General features: G+C 62.5%; 2 protein-coding genes across 2 annotated transcripts; one reads left to right on the plus strand and one right to left on the minus strand.

The window, feature by feature from the left end:
* Positions 1 to 623: 623 nt before the first annotated feature.
* On the minus strand, positions 624 to 3665 carry CRYBB1 (crystallin beta B1). Its single transcript, XM_062010084.1, has 5 exons — positions 3525 to 3665; positions 2611 to 2729; positions 1340 to 1472; positions 1054 to 1196; positions 624 to 804 (listed from the first exon to the last, which is right to left on the minus strand). The coding sequence occupies exons 1-5, from the start codon at positions 3663 to 3665 to the stop codon at positions 624 to 626; spliced, it is 717 nt and encodes a 238-aa protein (XP_061866068.1).
* Positions 3666 to 7780: 4115 nt separating this feature from the next.
* Positions 7781 to 8836, plus strand: CRYBA4 (crystallin beta A4). Its single transcript, XM_062010182.1, has 5 exons — positions 7781 to 7816; positions 7941 to 8059; positions 8146 to 8287; positions 8377 to 8519; positions 8689 to 8836. The coding sequence occupies exons 1-5, from the start codon at positions 7781 to 7783 to the stop codon at positions 8834 to 8836; spliced, it is 588 nt and encodes a 195-aa protein (XP_061866166.1).
* Positions 8837 to 15663: the final 6827 nt, after the last annotated feature.

A 15663-nucleotide genomic window follows, 5' to 3' on the forward strand; every position in this document is an offset into this window, starting at 1 on the left:
TCCACGCACCCTGAGCCCCTGTGTCTGCAAGAGGCCCCATGGAGGGGTGAGGCTGGGCTAGAGGAGCCCCTGCAACCCCTTTCCTACGTGTGCTCTCAATTTCTCAGCTTCCCCTCTCGCTGCAGCCCCAGCGTGGAGGGGTCCTGCCCGAGCACAGCTCCCCAGGCAAAATGCCCCTCACACACGTCCTCCTGGCTTCCAGCACGAGGCTTGAGCAGGACGGGAAGGCAGAGCCAAAGCCCTGTGTGCCACGGCCGTGCACCCCAACACACACACACACACACACACACACATTCACACACACCCACTCACAAACACACACCCCCCCACTCACACACACACACACCCACTCACACCCACTCATACACACACTCACACACACCCACTCACACACACACACCCACTCACAAACACACCCCCCCACTCACACACCCACTGACTCACACACACCCACCCACACTCACACACTCCCCAGCAGCTGTAGTCTTCTGTGTTTTTTAATTTGCCTCACAAGGTAAGTACATCCAGGGAATGTGCAATGTACAAGGAAAGTGCTGAGCAGGCGAGCGCGAGGGGAGGCAGGGCTGCCCCGCGGGGCGCGGGGCTCGTAGCTGCGGGCACGCTCAGTCGGAGGGCACGTCGGGGGTGACGAAGGTGCCCTTCTGGTCCCACTGCATGTCCCGGATGCGGCGGATGGACTGGATCTGGGGCTGGAAGGCTGACCACTCGTTCCAGTGTCGGAAGTCTCCGGTCTCAAAGAGGTACTGGTAGCCTCTGTAGCCAGGGTACTGGTACCCGACCCAGCTGCAGGGAAAGCAAACAGAGGGCACCTGAGCGCTTGGCTGCTACGGGCAGCACTCAAGTGGCTGGCGTGGTGTTGGGAAGCCATCAGAGCCCCCTGCCTCCCAAGCAGCCCCCTGGGTGATTGGCTACATCACCACAAAGAGCTGCTTTCTGGCTGCCTGAGAGCCCTGTGTGGGTGCTCAGGATCAGACAGGGTGTGGGGAGGACGGGGAGCCTGGCAGGAGGCAGCTCCTCTGCAGCCCGGCTTACGTTCCACTGGGCACCTGCACGCTGCCCACGCGGTCGCAGAAGCCATAAGCCCAGAGGCTGGGCACATCATCCTCCTGGATTTCCATCTTGTTGCCCTTGAAGTCAGCAGACTCGTACAGGGAGATTTTGTGGTCCTCAGCCTCCTGGGGAAGACAGAAGGGAGGCACTGGGTCTCATACACACAGCCCCGGAGCCTGCTGCGGTGAGCCATTGGGCAGCATGGATCCAGCCCTGATATGACCCCAGTCAGACCCTGCTGGGTGCCTTCTGCCTCTGGAGCACTCACCATTTTGATGGGACGCATGGACATGAAGCAGTCGCTCCGGTAGCTGCTGGACCAGGTGTCCCAGCGAGGGTACTCGCCCTTCTCCAGGATGAACATCTCCCCTCGCATGTTGGCCTGCTCGTAGGCCACCCAGCTGGGGAGAGGGGTGCGACAGGACAGCGGGTCAGATGCCACCCAGCAGCTCCTCTCCCACTCAGCTCAGCTCAGCCAGACAGCCTGCAGCACCCAGACAAGTGGTGGGTGACAGGACTGGACCCACCATCCTGTTCCCACCTGAGGACCCCGAGGCAGCCGGGGAGCCCTGCACCAGAGGCTCATCCTTGCCTTAGCTCAGGACATCCACTATTTTCCCTGTTGCTCCGTTGAGCCCAGGCCAGGGCTGCTGTCTAATCCTGGCACACCTCACTGCCCCAGCTTCATCCAGCTCTGGCATTCATCCCACTACCCAAGTGCAGGTCCTTAGGGCTTATTCAGCTGCAATGTCACTTCTTTGGCAATGCCAGGAGGTGCTGCTGTGCTGTGGATGCCACAGGCTCAGGGCTCCAAAAGCCCTTGGCTCCACAACAGCCCTGCATTTGCTGCTTCCTATTCCCCTGCAAAATGGGGAGATTTGTGTGGATGTCAACAGGCATTTTCCTGAGGGTGGGAGACGTGTTCTGGGACCACAGGCAGTGCCACTAACACTGAGCTTGGTTGATTTTGCTTTTGTCTTTCCCTGAGTATATTTTTGAGCACAGAATCTCACCAGTGACTCTCAAGAAGCCTCTGAGGATTGAGGACCCCAGTGACACTTCTCCAAGTTTGCCCCTTTCTATATCTAGTGCAGCTTCCCAAGTGTCACACCTGAGCTCCTCCGGGGCTGCTCCTTCCCCCTTTCATTTCAAGAAGAGCTGGATGTTCTGAGTTCCCAATAAAAAAGTAGTCATCAGTGCTACATGGTGTCATGTGAGGTGACTGCAGGTCACCTTGCCCAGTCCCTCAGGGCAAGCCATATCCTGTGCATCCTCCCTGCAGCACTGCCAGCTCCCTGGGCTGTGCTGCTGCTGCTGCCAGGTTGCCTCCCCAGGAGCGACCCAGCTGTCCTGCCCTCCTCAGAGGAGACCTGAGGTCCCCAGTACAGCTCCTGTGCTGACCCTGCTCTGCTCTCTGCCCAGGCTGCAAGAAATGCCCTGGCATGTCATGCTGAGCATGGGGCTGCTCCCCAGGAACACATCTCCCCCTCCCCCAGGCAGCCCCGGGGACTCGGTGCCTCCCTGGCTGAGGTCACTTACGGTCCAGAGGTGACGATGACGCTGCGCACCCGGTCGAAGCCGCGGTCTGCCAGGTTCAGGCACTCAGTGGTGAACTCCATCTGCCTGCCCTGGAAGTTCTCCTGGTCGAAGATGATAATCTGGGGCAGAGGGAAAGGGTCAGATGGGGAGGGCAGGGCAGTGCAGTGATGCGTGTCCCTGCATGGACCCTGCAAGGTGAGCCCACTGCCCCACACATCCCTCTTGGCTCTCCAGGGCTTCCTGCAGCTTTCCAGATCTGGTACCCAAACAAGCTGAGTTGTGCTCTGTGCATGTCCCAGTGGGGCTTAGCACAGGAATGTCCCACCTGACAGCCATCCCTGCTCCCAGACAGCCTCATCCTGCCCCAGTTTTGCTGCCGTAAAGCCGTGTCTCCCCATGCTGGTGCCCACATTGGCCCCCAGCGAGGCTGGCACACGCAGAAGTGTCAGCAGAGCCCTGACATTGCTCGTCCCTCATCCCCAGCCCTGTTGCAGCACCTCAGTGGCATCATCCTGGTGTCACGGAAGCTTTTGAGTGCTGGCCCTGGCACCTGCAGCCTCCTCCTCCACTGCAGGACCTCCAGGCAGGGGATGTCTGGAGGGAGCGGATGGCAGCACCCAGCACTGACACCGTGACCTGGGAGAGAGTGTTTCCAAACCCCGTGGTCCCCACAAGCTGCTCCAGACACGGGGTACCCAGAGCATCCCTCCTGCAGCAGCCATGCAAGCAGCTGCCCGTGTCCTGTGCCCGCTGAGCTGCAGCCCAGGAGGCACAGAGCAGGGAGTGATGGTATTGTCTGTGCTCTCCTGCTCTCAGAGGGTCCTTCCCCCAGACACCTGCAGCCTCCTGCTGACCACCCTGGAGATGCTGCCACCATCTCTCAGTCCCTGCGTGTGGGGAGCAGCGGTGCTTACCCTGAAGGCTTCTGTGGAGGGCTCCTCGCCCTTGCTGTTTGCCATGGGAGTGGGGTCAAGGGATGGAGCCAGTGCTGGGGCTGCCTTCTCCTTCTCATCTGCAGCCTGGCCAGGAGCAGCGGGTTTTGTGGTCTCAGACATTGTGGTGTTGGACTCAAGTCTGGGGCAGAGCACCAAGTAGAGATGCCAGCAGCAGGTTAGAAGGGAGGCATGGCTGTGGGCACCCACTACCCCTCCCAGCCCTTGCCCTGCTCCAGGGGACAGTTGCACTGGGATGGGGGACTCAGCAATGGGGTGAGCAGCTGGGGCCAGGAGAAAAGCTGCACAGGAGGTTCTCCAGGCAGGTGCAGGCTGGAGTGCAGCCAGGAGGGCTGAGGTGGTCCTGAGTGCCCACTCTCTCCTGCTGCCAGAAGAGCCCTGAGCATGGTCCCACTGCTGCAGGGTGCCCAGAGCAACCCTGGGCGCAGAGCCCAGCTGCCCTCTGCTCTCCCCAGCCAAGCTGGGGCCTGATGCTGCAGGGGTGCTGGGTCCATCCCGCACGGGGTGTGCCTGGCAAGGGGACAGCCTTCCCCATTTGCATGAAGCCTCCAGCAGCACCAGTGGCCCCACAGGCCAGCGTCACCAGCGGCTGCTGGGGGAGCGGAGGGCGGTGGGATGCTGAGCCCGGGGTGTCCCCAGGTGTGATGGCCAGAGGGGTGCCCACAGCTGGGACCCCGCGTTCCCCTCTCCCCACCTCGGGCCCGGCTGCAGCCTGGTCCTCTTACCTGGGCAGCTGCTGCTTCTTGTTGGAGTGAGCGGGCTTGTGTTTTGGGGTGCAGCGAGGCCCCCACTTTATAGCCTGGCAAGGGCAGACCCCCGGGCGGGCGCACAAAGGAACTGCCAGCTCATCAGTGTCTGCGCGGCCGCCCAGTCATCACATCCTGCAAAGCGCTGGGCGAGCTGGAAGCCTCTCCCCGGCCCCGTGCCCAGCCGCTGAACCCAGCACTTTCCTTTGTGCCCGCGGCACAACAGAAGGCCTGACCGTGCCACTTTGCAGCGTGGGCAGCACCCGCCGCCCCGCCTGCAGCCGCCCTGGCCAGGCATATATAGCCCTCCCCTGCCCAGCAGCCCGGCCCCAGCCCCGCACCGCGCCCGCCGCTGTGCCAGAGCGACCGGGGAGGCTGCAGCTGCCTCGTGCCCGTGGCTGCACCGTACCCAGCCCTGTGGCCACACGGGGCTTGTTTCTCCCCTCTCTTTAACCATCCCTCTGTCCCCACAAACACCCGAGTGTGCTGCCCTGAAGGTGCCAGGACGTGAGACTCCAGCGTTTTGAGGTGCATCAGGAGTTGGGGTTTTTTCTCCAAGTGACATGTAACAGAAGCTGACTCTTCCCAGGCCGCTCCAGTCTCTGGGAGCAGTGTTCTTTGAGGCTGTGCTGCCTCCCCTGGCAAGGGCTGTAGCTGTTTTCAGCCCATGTAGCCCATGCTGTGCTTGTTCTATGCCATCCCTCATTGGCTATCACCACACTGCATGGTACCAAACCCCACACAGGGTTTTGGTGTATTGGTGCTGTCTCTGACAGCAGGAGGAGGGGGCTGTGGGGTGCCTGGCCAGGCACATGCTGGGCACTGGTCCCTGCAGCAGCTCAGCCATTTGTGCTGCATCTCCTGCACTGGGTGATACCATGGAGAAACCTTCCCTTGCCTCCCACTGAGACCCTGACCAGCTGCTCTCCCTGTTTGCCTGCTATGATCCTGTTCATCCTGTAAATACCTGCACATTTGTTTCCTCCCAGTCCCTCCTAACACCTCCAGCCTGGTGCTGCATCCAGCCCCAGCCTTTGGGCTGCCTCTCCATCACTGGCAGCAGGAGCTCACCCACAGCTGCGTGTTCAGAAAGCTCAGAGCCATCATCTTCCCTTCTCCTCAAGCATGAAGTGTCAGTCAGCAGCAGTGGGATCCAGCTGCACTCTCTGGGCTATTTGCCCAAAATTCCAAACAAAAGGCATTTTTTGATCCCTCCTGCTTTCCCTGGGATCTCATGGGGGCTGTGCTGTGCCCAGGGGCATGGCCTGGCACAGGAGCTGGTGCCCACTCCCCCTGGACTCTCCCCAGGCCACTCTCTCACCTCCATGCTGGGCAGTTTTTTGTTGTTCATGCCTTTCCATTTACATTCATTCTCATGCTTGTTAGACAGATCTCGACTTTAAGCTGGATTCTTTTCCTCTTGGATCTAGGGTGAGTTTTTTAACCTGGGCATTAATCCACAGGTCTCACTCACCTCCAGCTTCTGCTGCCCAGCTCCTGGTTCCACTTTCTCTCCCAGGTCCCAGCAGCTTTGGACTTGGCTCCTGATGGCTGCTTCATGCTGCTTTGGCTGTTCCTCTGCAGCCCAGTGATTTGCCCTGAGACAGTGCTGAGGAAGGGGTGACAGCAGGGATCTGTCCCCTGCAGTTCCTGAGACTCCCAGACACAAAGTCTCCACACTGAGCATCCCTTGTTGGCTGCAGGTGTTTGGAAAACCCCTCACTGCACTGCACTGCACTGCACTGTCCTGCATCCCCTCTCTGCACCATCCCACATCGTCACAGAGGGGCATGGAGGATGCACATAAAACCAGAGTGGAGCTGCCCAAGCCTGGGCTCCACATCACCACCTCGTAGTGCGCAGGCATGTCATGGAGAGCCAGTGAGTTGTGCTCGCTGCGTTGGTGGCCAGCAGCAAGCTGAGTTTAGCTGAGGCCACAGCGAGAGGCTGGGGGCAACTTGTGCCAAAAGCACATTTGCTGAGCCCTGCACGCTCCCAGCACGACCCCAGGATGGTTTGGTCAGGGGTTCATCGTGGGAAAATCTTGAAGGTCTTTTGGTACCCACAAAGTGGATGCAGCAGGCTCTATCCAGGTCCCTGTGCACAGAGGCAGGAGGCTGCTGCGGTGCTCCCCAAGCTTTGATCTGCATCTTTAGTCCCTCTAATGCCTTTGCAAACCTGCCCTTTGCTTTCCTGAGCCCTCCTTCCCCCCTGTGTTTGCTCTGTGCTCTGTGGTTGCTGTGTGCTCAACCTGCAAAAGAGCTGCCCCAGCTTTTGGGGAGAGCTGCTGTGCCCTGGCAGCAGGAGCAAGTGCTGCCGCAAGTGAAGCCCCATCTTTCCTCCTCCTTTCCAGAAATGCAGGTGAGAAAACCTCCCTGCACTCCCAGCCAAGGCACAGGACAGGCAGTGCTGCCTGTGGGCACCTGCCAGAGCTGGAGTATTGTCCCTGGGGTCTGCTGGTGCTCCTGCCACTGCCCTGTCCCGTGTGGGGCTCAGAGCCCATGCCCAGTGGGTCAGGGGAGCGGGAGCTGTGGCCTCTCAGCATATCAGCCTCTCTGCAGCATTGCCTTTGTTCTGCCGGGTCCCTCCTCCCCACCATGTGCTGAGTTAGGGGTTTCAGTAATGCTCTCCTGGGCTCTGTCTCTATTTGGAGGCTATAAAAGCCCATCAGAGGGCTGCTGGACATGTCACCTCCCCAGGCACCAGCACCTCACCCCAGGTAAGTGCAGAAGCCTGGCAGCAGCTCCCCCTGCCCTGCACAGCCAAGTCCTGGGAGCAGAGCTGCCATGGGAACATGTGGAGGAGGATCTGAGGCCACTGGGATGGCATGGCCAGAGGCTGTTGGGGCTCTGCAGCTGGGCATGAGATGAGGGCAGCTGCCAGGGGTGGGCTGTGGCACTGTTCTGCTGTCACACGCTTCGGCACGAGGGGCTCAAGGGGCATCACGGGCCGTGGCAGCAGGGCAGGGTGCTGCTGGCTCGGCATGGGCACGCAGCCACCTCTGTAGAGCTCCTGGCTCAGCACTGCCCTGGCTGCAGCCCCGGGCACTGGCCCTGCCTGCACGTGGTGAGCGTGCTCTGGGACCTGCAGTGGGCTGCCTACACCGGGGCTCAACGACATGCCTGCATGGACAAGCAGCATGCTCACCCTGCTTCAGTGCTGGGCCAGGCTGCCAGGAAAGCTGCCAGGGCTGTGGCAGCCTTGGGCAGGTGGTAAAGCCACCCCATTGCTGCCTCCCATGCTGCTGGTGAAGGATCCTGAGGGCGGTGTCAGCCGAGCAGAGGCTGGGGCAGAGCAGGGTGCTGCAGGCTCTTGCCCTCATCCACCTGCACTGCCCAGGACGTGGCAGTCCCAGGGAAGGGCCAAGCCCCCAGCGCGGTGCTGGTGGGTCTGGCCAGGCTGCAGTGTCAGTGCAGTAGCCCCAGGGCAGGCTTTACCAGTCCTGCTCCCCTGTGCCCCAGCAGAGCCACCATGACCCACCACTGCAGATCCTCCGGTCTCTGGAAGGTACGTGAGCACGGGGACCACGGCGCCGCAGCCTGAGCCCTGTGACGGCCCAGGCACGGGGCTGCAGTGTCTGCTCAGGGCCTCTGCAGCCACGGAGCCCCCTGACCTGCTCTGGCCTCCCCAGATCGTGGTGTGGGATGAGGCTTTCTTCCAGGGCAAGAAGCACGAGTTCACCGCCGACTGCTACAGCACCTCAGAGCACGGCTTCAGCACCGTCCGCTCCTGCAAGATCGAGAGTGGGGCGTGAGTGGGGATCACAGGGCAATGTCCTCCCTGTGCTGTGGGGTGGTGGGTGCCGCGGGGGTCTCACCCCGTTCCCACGCCCGTAGGTGGGCAGGCTTCGAGCACTGCGGCTTCCAGGGGCAGCAGTTCGTGCTGGAGCGTGGTGAGTACCCATGCTGGGAGGCATGGAGCGGCAGCAATGCTTACCACGTGGAGAGGATGTGCTCCTTCCGCCCCATCGCCTGCGCCGTGAGTGCCCCCACGCCGGTTCCCTGCCCTGGGACTGCTGCTGGGACACTGGGCAGGGCTGTGCCGACGCTGTGCCCCTCTCGGCGCAGGACCACGGGCGCAGCAGGCTGGTGGTGTTCGAGCAGGAGAACTTCCAGGGCCGGCGGGGGGAGCTGAGTGACGACTGCCCCTCGCTGCCCGCGCTGGGCTGGGGTAGCAGCGCCGTGGGCTCCTTCCTGGTCCGCTCTGGAGCGTGAGTACCCCAGGGGGGTGGCTGAGCCCCACCAGGACCTGGCACCGCAGGCACGTGCCAGTGCTGAGGATGCTCTGGCAACTGCTGCCCCGCTGCTCAGCGCCCGCAGCGCCAGCTGCACCCTGGTGCTGCCAGCCCCGAGGCAGCGCCGCTCTCTGCTCTGTCGCAGGTGGGTCTGCTCGCAGTACCCGGGCTACCGGGGCTTCCAGTACCTCCTGGAGAGCGACAGCCATGCGGGCAGGTACAAGCACGTGCGGGAGTGGGGCTCCCACGCGCAGACGGGCCAGGTCCAGTCCATCCGCAGAGTGCAGCAGTGATCGCTGGTGATGGAGGCACCGCGCCCCCCGGATCCTCCCCACGGCCCCCGACCGTCCCTCCCGCGGGCAGCGGGGGCAAAGCTCAATAAAGGCTCAGTTGTCCAAGGAGGCACGCTGGCAATTGGGGAGGGAGTGTGTGTCCTGGAGCAATGCCGTGCCTGAGGGCAGAGTGAGGGGGACTCTGAAGGGATGAGGTGGGGGGAGGCAGTTTGGAGCCACTGCTGAGCCTCAGCCTTGCCTGGCAGCTGGAAGGAGCTGCAGGATCCAGCAAGCTGCAGGTTCTGCACCCCTGCACACATCCCTGCACTCACCCATGCACACACCCCTGCACCCACACCAGCCCCAGCACCTCCCATGCCCAGTACAGAGCGGGTAGAAGCCAGCGAGCCCCTCTGCTCACAGTGCTGCAGAGGACCAGGACGAGCTGTTGGCTGGCCCTGGGAACCTGGGGCATCAAGGAGCTGTCAGAGGCTCCGATAAGCCATCTCCTTCAGCTCGTGAGCAAGCTGAAAATGTGAGAGGGAAAGGCTGTTTGGAAAAATTTCTCATTTCAGAAGAGCTCTGGAGAAAAGGTTTGACATGATGAAAATGTCCCATTCCTGACATTTGCAGCAGCAGGACCACCATCGGAGACAATGCTGCCCAGGAAGGGATCCTCTCCGCAGGAAATAGTAGTTAAGGATGCAGAAGAGAAGAAGAAACAAAAGGTTTTGGGATGGGCTGAATGAACTCCTCCTGCTGCCCCAGGGCAAACCCATCTCCGGCTGCCAGTCATGAGCCTCAGAGGAGCTTCCTGGCTCCTCCGTGGCCGAATCTGGTGGGGAGCCCGTGGTGCCCAGCCCGCCCTGCCCCTGCCCCTGCTCCCACCCCTGCCTGGCCCCAGGGGGCTGCGAGGGGCCAGGAGCGGGGCCAGGACGCAGCCGGGCACGGCAAGCAGCTGGCGGCACGACCGGTTGTCCCTGGGGACCCAGTGGGGACCTGGAGAACAATGCGAGAGCTCAGCAGCTGCAAAGCGCTGCGGAGGGGCTGCCCCCGGGCCCCGGGATGGGGGTCTGCCCCGCCGGCCGTGGCCAGGCAGAGCTGGGACACTCTCGGCCGTCCGCGTGTGCTGGCACTGCGGCCACGGACGTGTCTGCAGGCTGGGCTGGTCTCGCTGTCATCCCTTCCTCCCCCTGCACCGTGCCCAAGAGGTTTTCCCACGAGCGCTGCCGCCCAGCATCCCTGTGCCACCCCGCGGGGCCGCGCTGCCCACGGCCCGCACATGGCTGCGGGGACCCCGCGACAGCGCGGCGGGACGGAGCCTGGCAGGGGGGTGACAGCGGCTTTTGCAGCCAGGCCGGTGGCCACAGCGGCCCGGGGCCCGGTGTCAGAGGTGTCCCCTGGAGCTGCCGCAGCCGGGAGCGGTGAGGGGGCTGCGGGAGGGCTGCGGGAGGGCTGCGGGAGGGCTGCGGGGGGCGGGAAGGTGCCTCGGCCGCATTTCCAGCATTAAAATTTAATGGGAGTTGCAGCATCCTCCTGCGCCGTAGGTAGGGCCGGGCGGGCCCGGGGGGGCTGCGGGGAGGAGGAGTCTGCACGGCGAGCTGCTTGGCGGGGATGCTCTCTGGAAAGCTGCAGCACAAAGGAGCTGCTCGGCAGGCAGGAGCGTGCGGAGCCCGGCGGCCCCCGAGCCCGGCCCTCCCCGGGGAAGCAGGTAAAGCCGCGCTTACACCGTTCTCTGCTGTCTTAGGGATGGGAAGGGGGCTCCGAGCCAGGCGCTGGCGGGTCTGGGGGCGGCGGTCGGAGTCGGGGGCAGGGAGGGATGCTGCGCCGGGCATGGCTGCCGCTGCGGGCATCGCTCCCGGGACGCTCCTCCGGACGCTCGGCCCCCGAAAGAAGCGCTCTTCTTCCGATACATCCTTATCTCCTGGTTATAAATAACCCAGGCGAACGCACACGCGGGGGCCACCAGCTTCCCCCCGGCGGCACCGAGCTGGAGCAGCCGCGGCCTCCCTCCCTTTGTCAGGGGCAGGAGGGTGATGCCCGGGCAGCCGGTGGCATTCTGACGCCCCCCGGGCACCACGTGCAGCCCCCGGGCCCGAATTATGATTAACTGATGCACCACTTCTTTGGTTTGTTGTTTTGTTTTTTCAGAAACCTCATCAAGAATAGGGCTGGAGACAGGTAAATGGATTCTTGCCTGTTTGCAATGCTCCTGGAAGGAAATGTAGCCAAAATGCTGGTTTAGTTCTTTGTCTTGAAACCACCATTTTCTCCTAACCCTGGTGATTTTATGCAGGGGGTTAGAGGAGGGGCTGTGGCCAGCTCCCTTCCTGGCCCTTCAGCACAGCCCTTTCTCTGCAGAGTTAACCTGACAGATGCTTCTTTTGAGGAGCCATTTTCCCTGGCTCATTGTCTCACCCCTTTTGTGTGTGCAGCTACATCCTGCCTCAGGGAGCCAGGAGGAGCCCAGAAATAATCAGGTTTTCAGCCCCTTCTGGGCTTGCAGGGAGCTATTCCCCCTCCTCAAGGGCTGCCTGGGCTGCCCAGCCCCAGAGCTGCAGACAAAGGGAGGCACTGAGGGACAGGGGCTGGTGGGTCGGGGGTACCCAGACACAGAGATGGTTTCTCTAGGCACTGGTGCAGCAGTACTGTAGGCAATGCCATCCTCAGCTGCCTGCCACTCCTCTTTACCTCAGGGGCATTTAAGCCCCCATTTAACCCAAACTGCAGAAGCTGGGGGCTGCCCATTTAACCCAAAGGCTGCACCTGTGTGCTCAGCCCCAGGGCACCCTGTGTGGCACCAGCCTCACCCGGCAAGAGGCAGCTCTTGCTCGCGGCTGCCACACACAAAATGAGTGTTTGAGGCTGCTAGCACAAAATTGTCCCTTCCCCCCCACCCCCTCAGGATGTGCTTCATTTCTGGGCGAGAGGCCCCCCTGCAGCGGGCTCCCGGTGCCAGCACATCCTGCCTGCCCCGCCACCGGCGCCTCCCGCCCGCGTCCTGGCGGGGAATCCATCTGCCAGATGCTCGGTGGCGTCACTGGCGCCCGGCCCCCACTGAGCTCAAGCCTGAGCCCGCTCCCACTGCCCAGCCCCACAGCAGATGGTTGGCAAATGCTGCCTGGACGTGCTGTCCCCATGGGAGGGACTGTCCCTGCCGTCCCTGCAGCACTCAGCCACCGCAGCCAGGGATCAACTGCAGAGTCATCACGGCCCATCTCCCTGGGGACCTGCTGCCGTTGTGGCTTCTCCACATGGGTGTGAGGAGGGTGGGCAGCACGGGCTGTGGGCACAGGCGGGTTGCGGGCACAGGCTGGTTTCTGGTGCTGGCCAAGCACACCCATGTCCCTGCAGAGGTGGGGCAGCACCCACCACAGCGTGGCTGTGACCACCAACCACTCCAGTACAGCCACTGGCTGCGGTATGGAAGGCATCCCAGCGACCCAGTGTAACCACAGGGCAGTGGCAGTGGCAGTGGCAGTGGCAGTGGCAGGCAATCCCTGCCCCCAGTGCAGGGGGTTCCAGCAGCAGACAGGGATAGGCAGTTTAGGGCATTGCCACCATTTCTGGTGCAGTCCCATTTCCCAGTGCTCCCCTGTGCCTTGTGGCTCCCTCCACTCTGCTCTGCAAGGAGATGGGCACAGGAGGGAGAGCTGGCATTTCCCTGGGATGAGGATGCTGCCTGGGAGCCCTGCCCAGCCCCACCAGGCTGCCGGCAGCACGCTGCAGCCCCGCCAGCTGGGCTCTGCCAGGGGCTGGCTCTGTGCTGCTCTCCCTTGCTGCGTTGGTTGCTTTCTTTTGCAGCTGCTAATGACTGACCTGAGGTCTGTTCACACACAGTCCCCTGCGCGGCCCCTGCGGCGGAGCAGCCCCACGGGACGGGGACGCTGCACGGCACTCGCGTAGCCGCTGGCCACAGGTAGGACCCCTGGGAGGGGGCTGTGGGCGGTGGCAGCCCCGTGCTCTCCCCACTCCCCATGACCCCGGGGGGCTGTGGGCTCACGCTGTCCCCAGGGCCACCCGCATGAGCGGACGCGTCCCCCTGTGCGTGCCCCATGCTGGGGAGGGGGTGGCTGCCGCCTTGCCCAGGGTCTCACAGCATCTCTGCTCCCCAGTGCCACCAGCCCCAGGGGCACAGCCCCAGCTCCTGCCGGGGCTCAGGAGCCACCATCACCGCCCTCACGCGGATGCCGGAGCTGGGCGGGCGCAGAGCGACGTGGTGCTGCTGCCATGGGCCGGGCAGCCACAGGCCTGGCCACCGCCGGGGACACGGACCAAGAGATGGCAGGGGTGACAGCTGATGGGCACGGCTCTGCTTGTGGTTTTCCTGCAAGGTGCTGGGGTCCCTTTCCCTCCAGCCACTCCGTCCCAGCCAGAGCCAGGGCATAGGTCTGCCCATCTGCCCTCCCCAGCAATGGGCAGGGCGTGGGCAGGATGGGGCCCTTCCCCTTCACTGAGTACAGTGTAGGAGGGAGAAGGGGATGAGGACAGGAGTGGAGCTGTGCCAGCTCCTCAGGGAGACAACAGCCAGACTGATTGTCCCCACTGATCCTACCCATCCCTCTGTCTGCAAAGCCCCACTGCTTTCTGCTCTGGAGATGCCCCGCTGACGGTGCCACAGCCTGGCAGGACCCTGCCTTACCCTGCTGTGAGAAAAGGACAGATTTGTGGAGTGGCCTGGAGCATGGGAAGGGACACAGGCAGCACTTTATCCTCTCATGGGGCCATGTAGGATCCACAGCAGCCTTGCAGGCAGGTGTGGGCATCTCCCCACATGTGTCCCCTGAGCAGGAGGGAGGGATGGATGTGCAGTGTGGGAGGCTGAGGGCAGACACAGCTCATGGTAGGCTATGGCAGGTGTTATGGCCCCTCTGAATCGAAAATGGAGAAGCATCCTCTTGGGGACCAGAGGGACCCAGTGCTGCAGCAGAACGTGACCCAGAAGAGCACAGCACAGGGGGTGCCCTGGTGCCCCTTCCCAGCCTCATCTCTCAGGGCACGGTGCAGAGCCACTGCTCCCGCTGGCAGCCCTGCAGAGAGGCAGCTTGTGGCAGGGAGGGGACTAGCTCTCAGGCACCTTCCCTCTGCTCCCATCTGTTTTCCCTCCCTGGACCTCCTCGTCCCTCTGCGGGCAGCAGGAGCTGACTGGGGTCCCAGAGCAGTTGTGGCTGGGCAGGAGCCCTGCTCTTGCAGAGCTGCCTGTAGCCTTGCCTAGGTGTCACTGGTGGTGCTTTTACCCTTTCCCTCTCTCTGCTTCTTCCAGCTCCTTTAGCACCCCCACCCCGGAGCCTTGCAATGCCGAGTCAGTCTGGCACTGCTGGGATTGTCTCCTCCCTGCAGCCCATCTTGTCTTCACCGGTACTGGGGGTGGGAGACACACTGCTGGGGTGTTTTATAGCTCCCCAGCATGGACGATGAGGGCAGAGCCCTGCAAAGCAGTTATCCAGAAGCAGGTTACGTTACACAGGCTGAACCCTCTGCTAATACCTTCCCAAACAGTTCCGTGGCAAAGCCCCACGAATGCCTCCTGCTCTCAGGAGCTGGAGCCCTGCTGCTTCCCCAGCACCAGGCAGCCTCTTCCTGGGGACAGAACTCGGTGGGGGTGGCCTGGGACAGCTCTGCATGCTCTGCTCTGCTCCCACATTAACCCACTAACCCCGGGGCCCCTCGCTGACCCTCTGCAGGGGCTGCTGAAGCCCCTGGCAATGGACTAACCCACTAACGGCCCCACGCATGCCCGACTAACCCCGGCCCCCACTAACCCCCACCCCCACTAACCACTGCCAGCGCTGCCTTGAGAGGGAACAGAAAAGCTGTGGCTATGGAGGGGCTGCACAGCCCCAGCCCCTCGCCGGCAGGAGGAGAGAGCTTCTCCCCGTGCCTGCTGGTGCTGTCCGTTGCTGACTAGGGGCCTAAAATGGTTTTATCAGCAGAAGCTTTTCAGTTCCTTTTTAAGCCAGTGGATCTCTGTTACTAACACATTCCTGAACTGAATTAAACAAACTAACTGTTGCTGCTTTTCTCTTCACTTCTCTTCCAGTGTGTGTCCTCTAAGTCAGGCCGGCTGTGCCATGCTTCTGTTACTAACCTGTACTAATCGTTCCTGACTTCTGTCTCTATTGCTACTAACAAACACTCTCTGCACTTGGCCTCTCGGGTGCTGTTTGCCATGACGATGGATGGTGGCCGCCCCTGGGGCTCCTGGTTACCCACCTGCAGAGCCCCACGTCCAGTGCTGATGGCTCCTTTCCTCCCATTCTGTGCATTGGAGAGGAAGGGGCTCGGGCTGAAGGGCTCAGGAAATTTCCCTATTGGCCTTTTGTTTCCCAAGAAATTTCACGTGGCTGAAAGAGGAAAAGAGGCTGAGTGGAAACAGGACAATTGGCAAACCCAGCCTGTAGAAATCGGTGCTGTTGCCACGAGCCCCACAGAGCCTGAGCTCGGGGCTGTCCTGCGGCCCCAGTTCACCGTCATGGGGAACGGCCTCGTGCTGCTCCCCGCATCGGCACGCGGGCGCTGCCGGGCTCCTGCTCACCGCCTTTGTCTCTCCACAGTTCCTCCCGTGCCCCGATGCATGCGGAAGCCGCTGCGGCAGCCTGGGCCGGACTAACCGCACGCACAGCGCCGGGGCTGCGTCCCGCCCGCGGTTGGTACCTGCAGGGACCCCCGGGCACGAGCCGAGCGGGCAGGGGAGATGGAGGGTGCCAGGGTGCCCTGAGGCAGGGCTGGGGTGCAGCCTGTGCTTTGCTTTCTGTCCGTCTGTCAGTCAGATACACCTCCCCTGCCTCTACAGGCTGGGTTAAGGCTCCAGGATCAGGCCCATCTGTAAGGGTTTGGCACACAGGCCG

The sequence above is a fragment of the Colius striatus genome, chromosome 17, assembly GCF_028858725.1.
Source record: "Colius striatus isolate bColStr4 chromosome 17, bColStr4.1.hap1, whole genome shotgun sequence".
Taxonomy (NCBI): Eukaryota; Metazoa; Chordata; class Aves; order Coliiformes; family Coliidae; genus Colius; species Colius striatus.

What these genes read in the sequence shown, in the direction of transcription:
- CRYBB1 (XM_062010084.1), bottom strand. Translation starts at nt 3,665, where the DNA reads ATGTCTGAGACCACAAAACCCGCTGCTCCTGGCCAGGCTGCAGATGAG. An exon ending in GTCATCGTCACCTCTGGACC is followed by an intron (nt 1,473 to 2,610) that starts GTAAGTGACCTC and finishes CCCTCTCCCCAG; the next exon opens with CTGGGTGGCCTACGAGCAGG. An exon ending in CCATGCGTCCCATCAAAATG is followed by an intron (nt 1,197 to 1,339) that starts GTGAGTGCTCCA and finishes TGTCTTCCCCAG; the next exon opens with GAGGCTGAGGACCACAAAAT.
- CRYBA4 (XM_062010182.1), top strand. Translation starts at nt 7,781, where the DNA reads ATGACCCACCACTGCAGATCCTCCGGTCTCTGGAAG. An exon ending in GATCCTCCGGTCTCTGGAAG is followed by an intron (nt 7,817 to 7,940) that starts GTACGTGAGCAC and finishes TGGCCTCCCCAG; the next exon opens with ATCGTGGTGTGGGATGAGGC. An exon ending in TCCGCCCCATCGCCTGCGCC is followed by an intron (nt 8,288 to 8,376) that starts GTGAGTGCCCCC and finishes CTCTCGGCGCAG; the next exon opens with GACCACGGGCGCAGCAGGCT.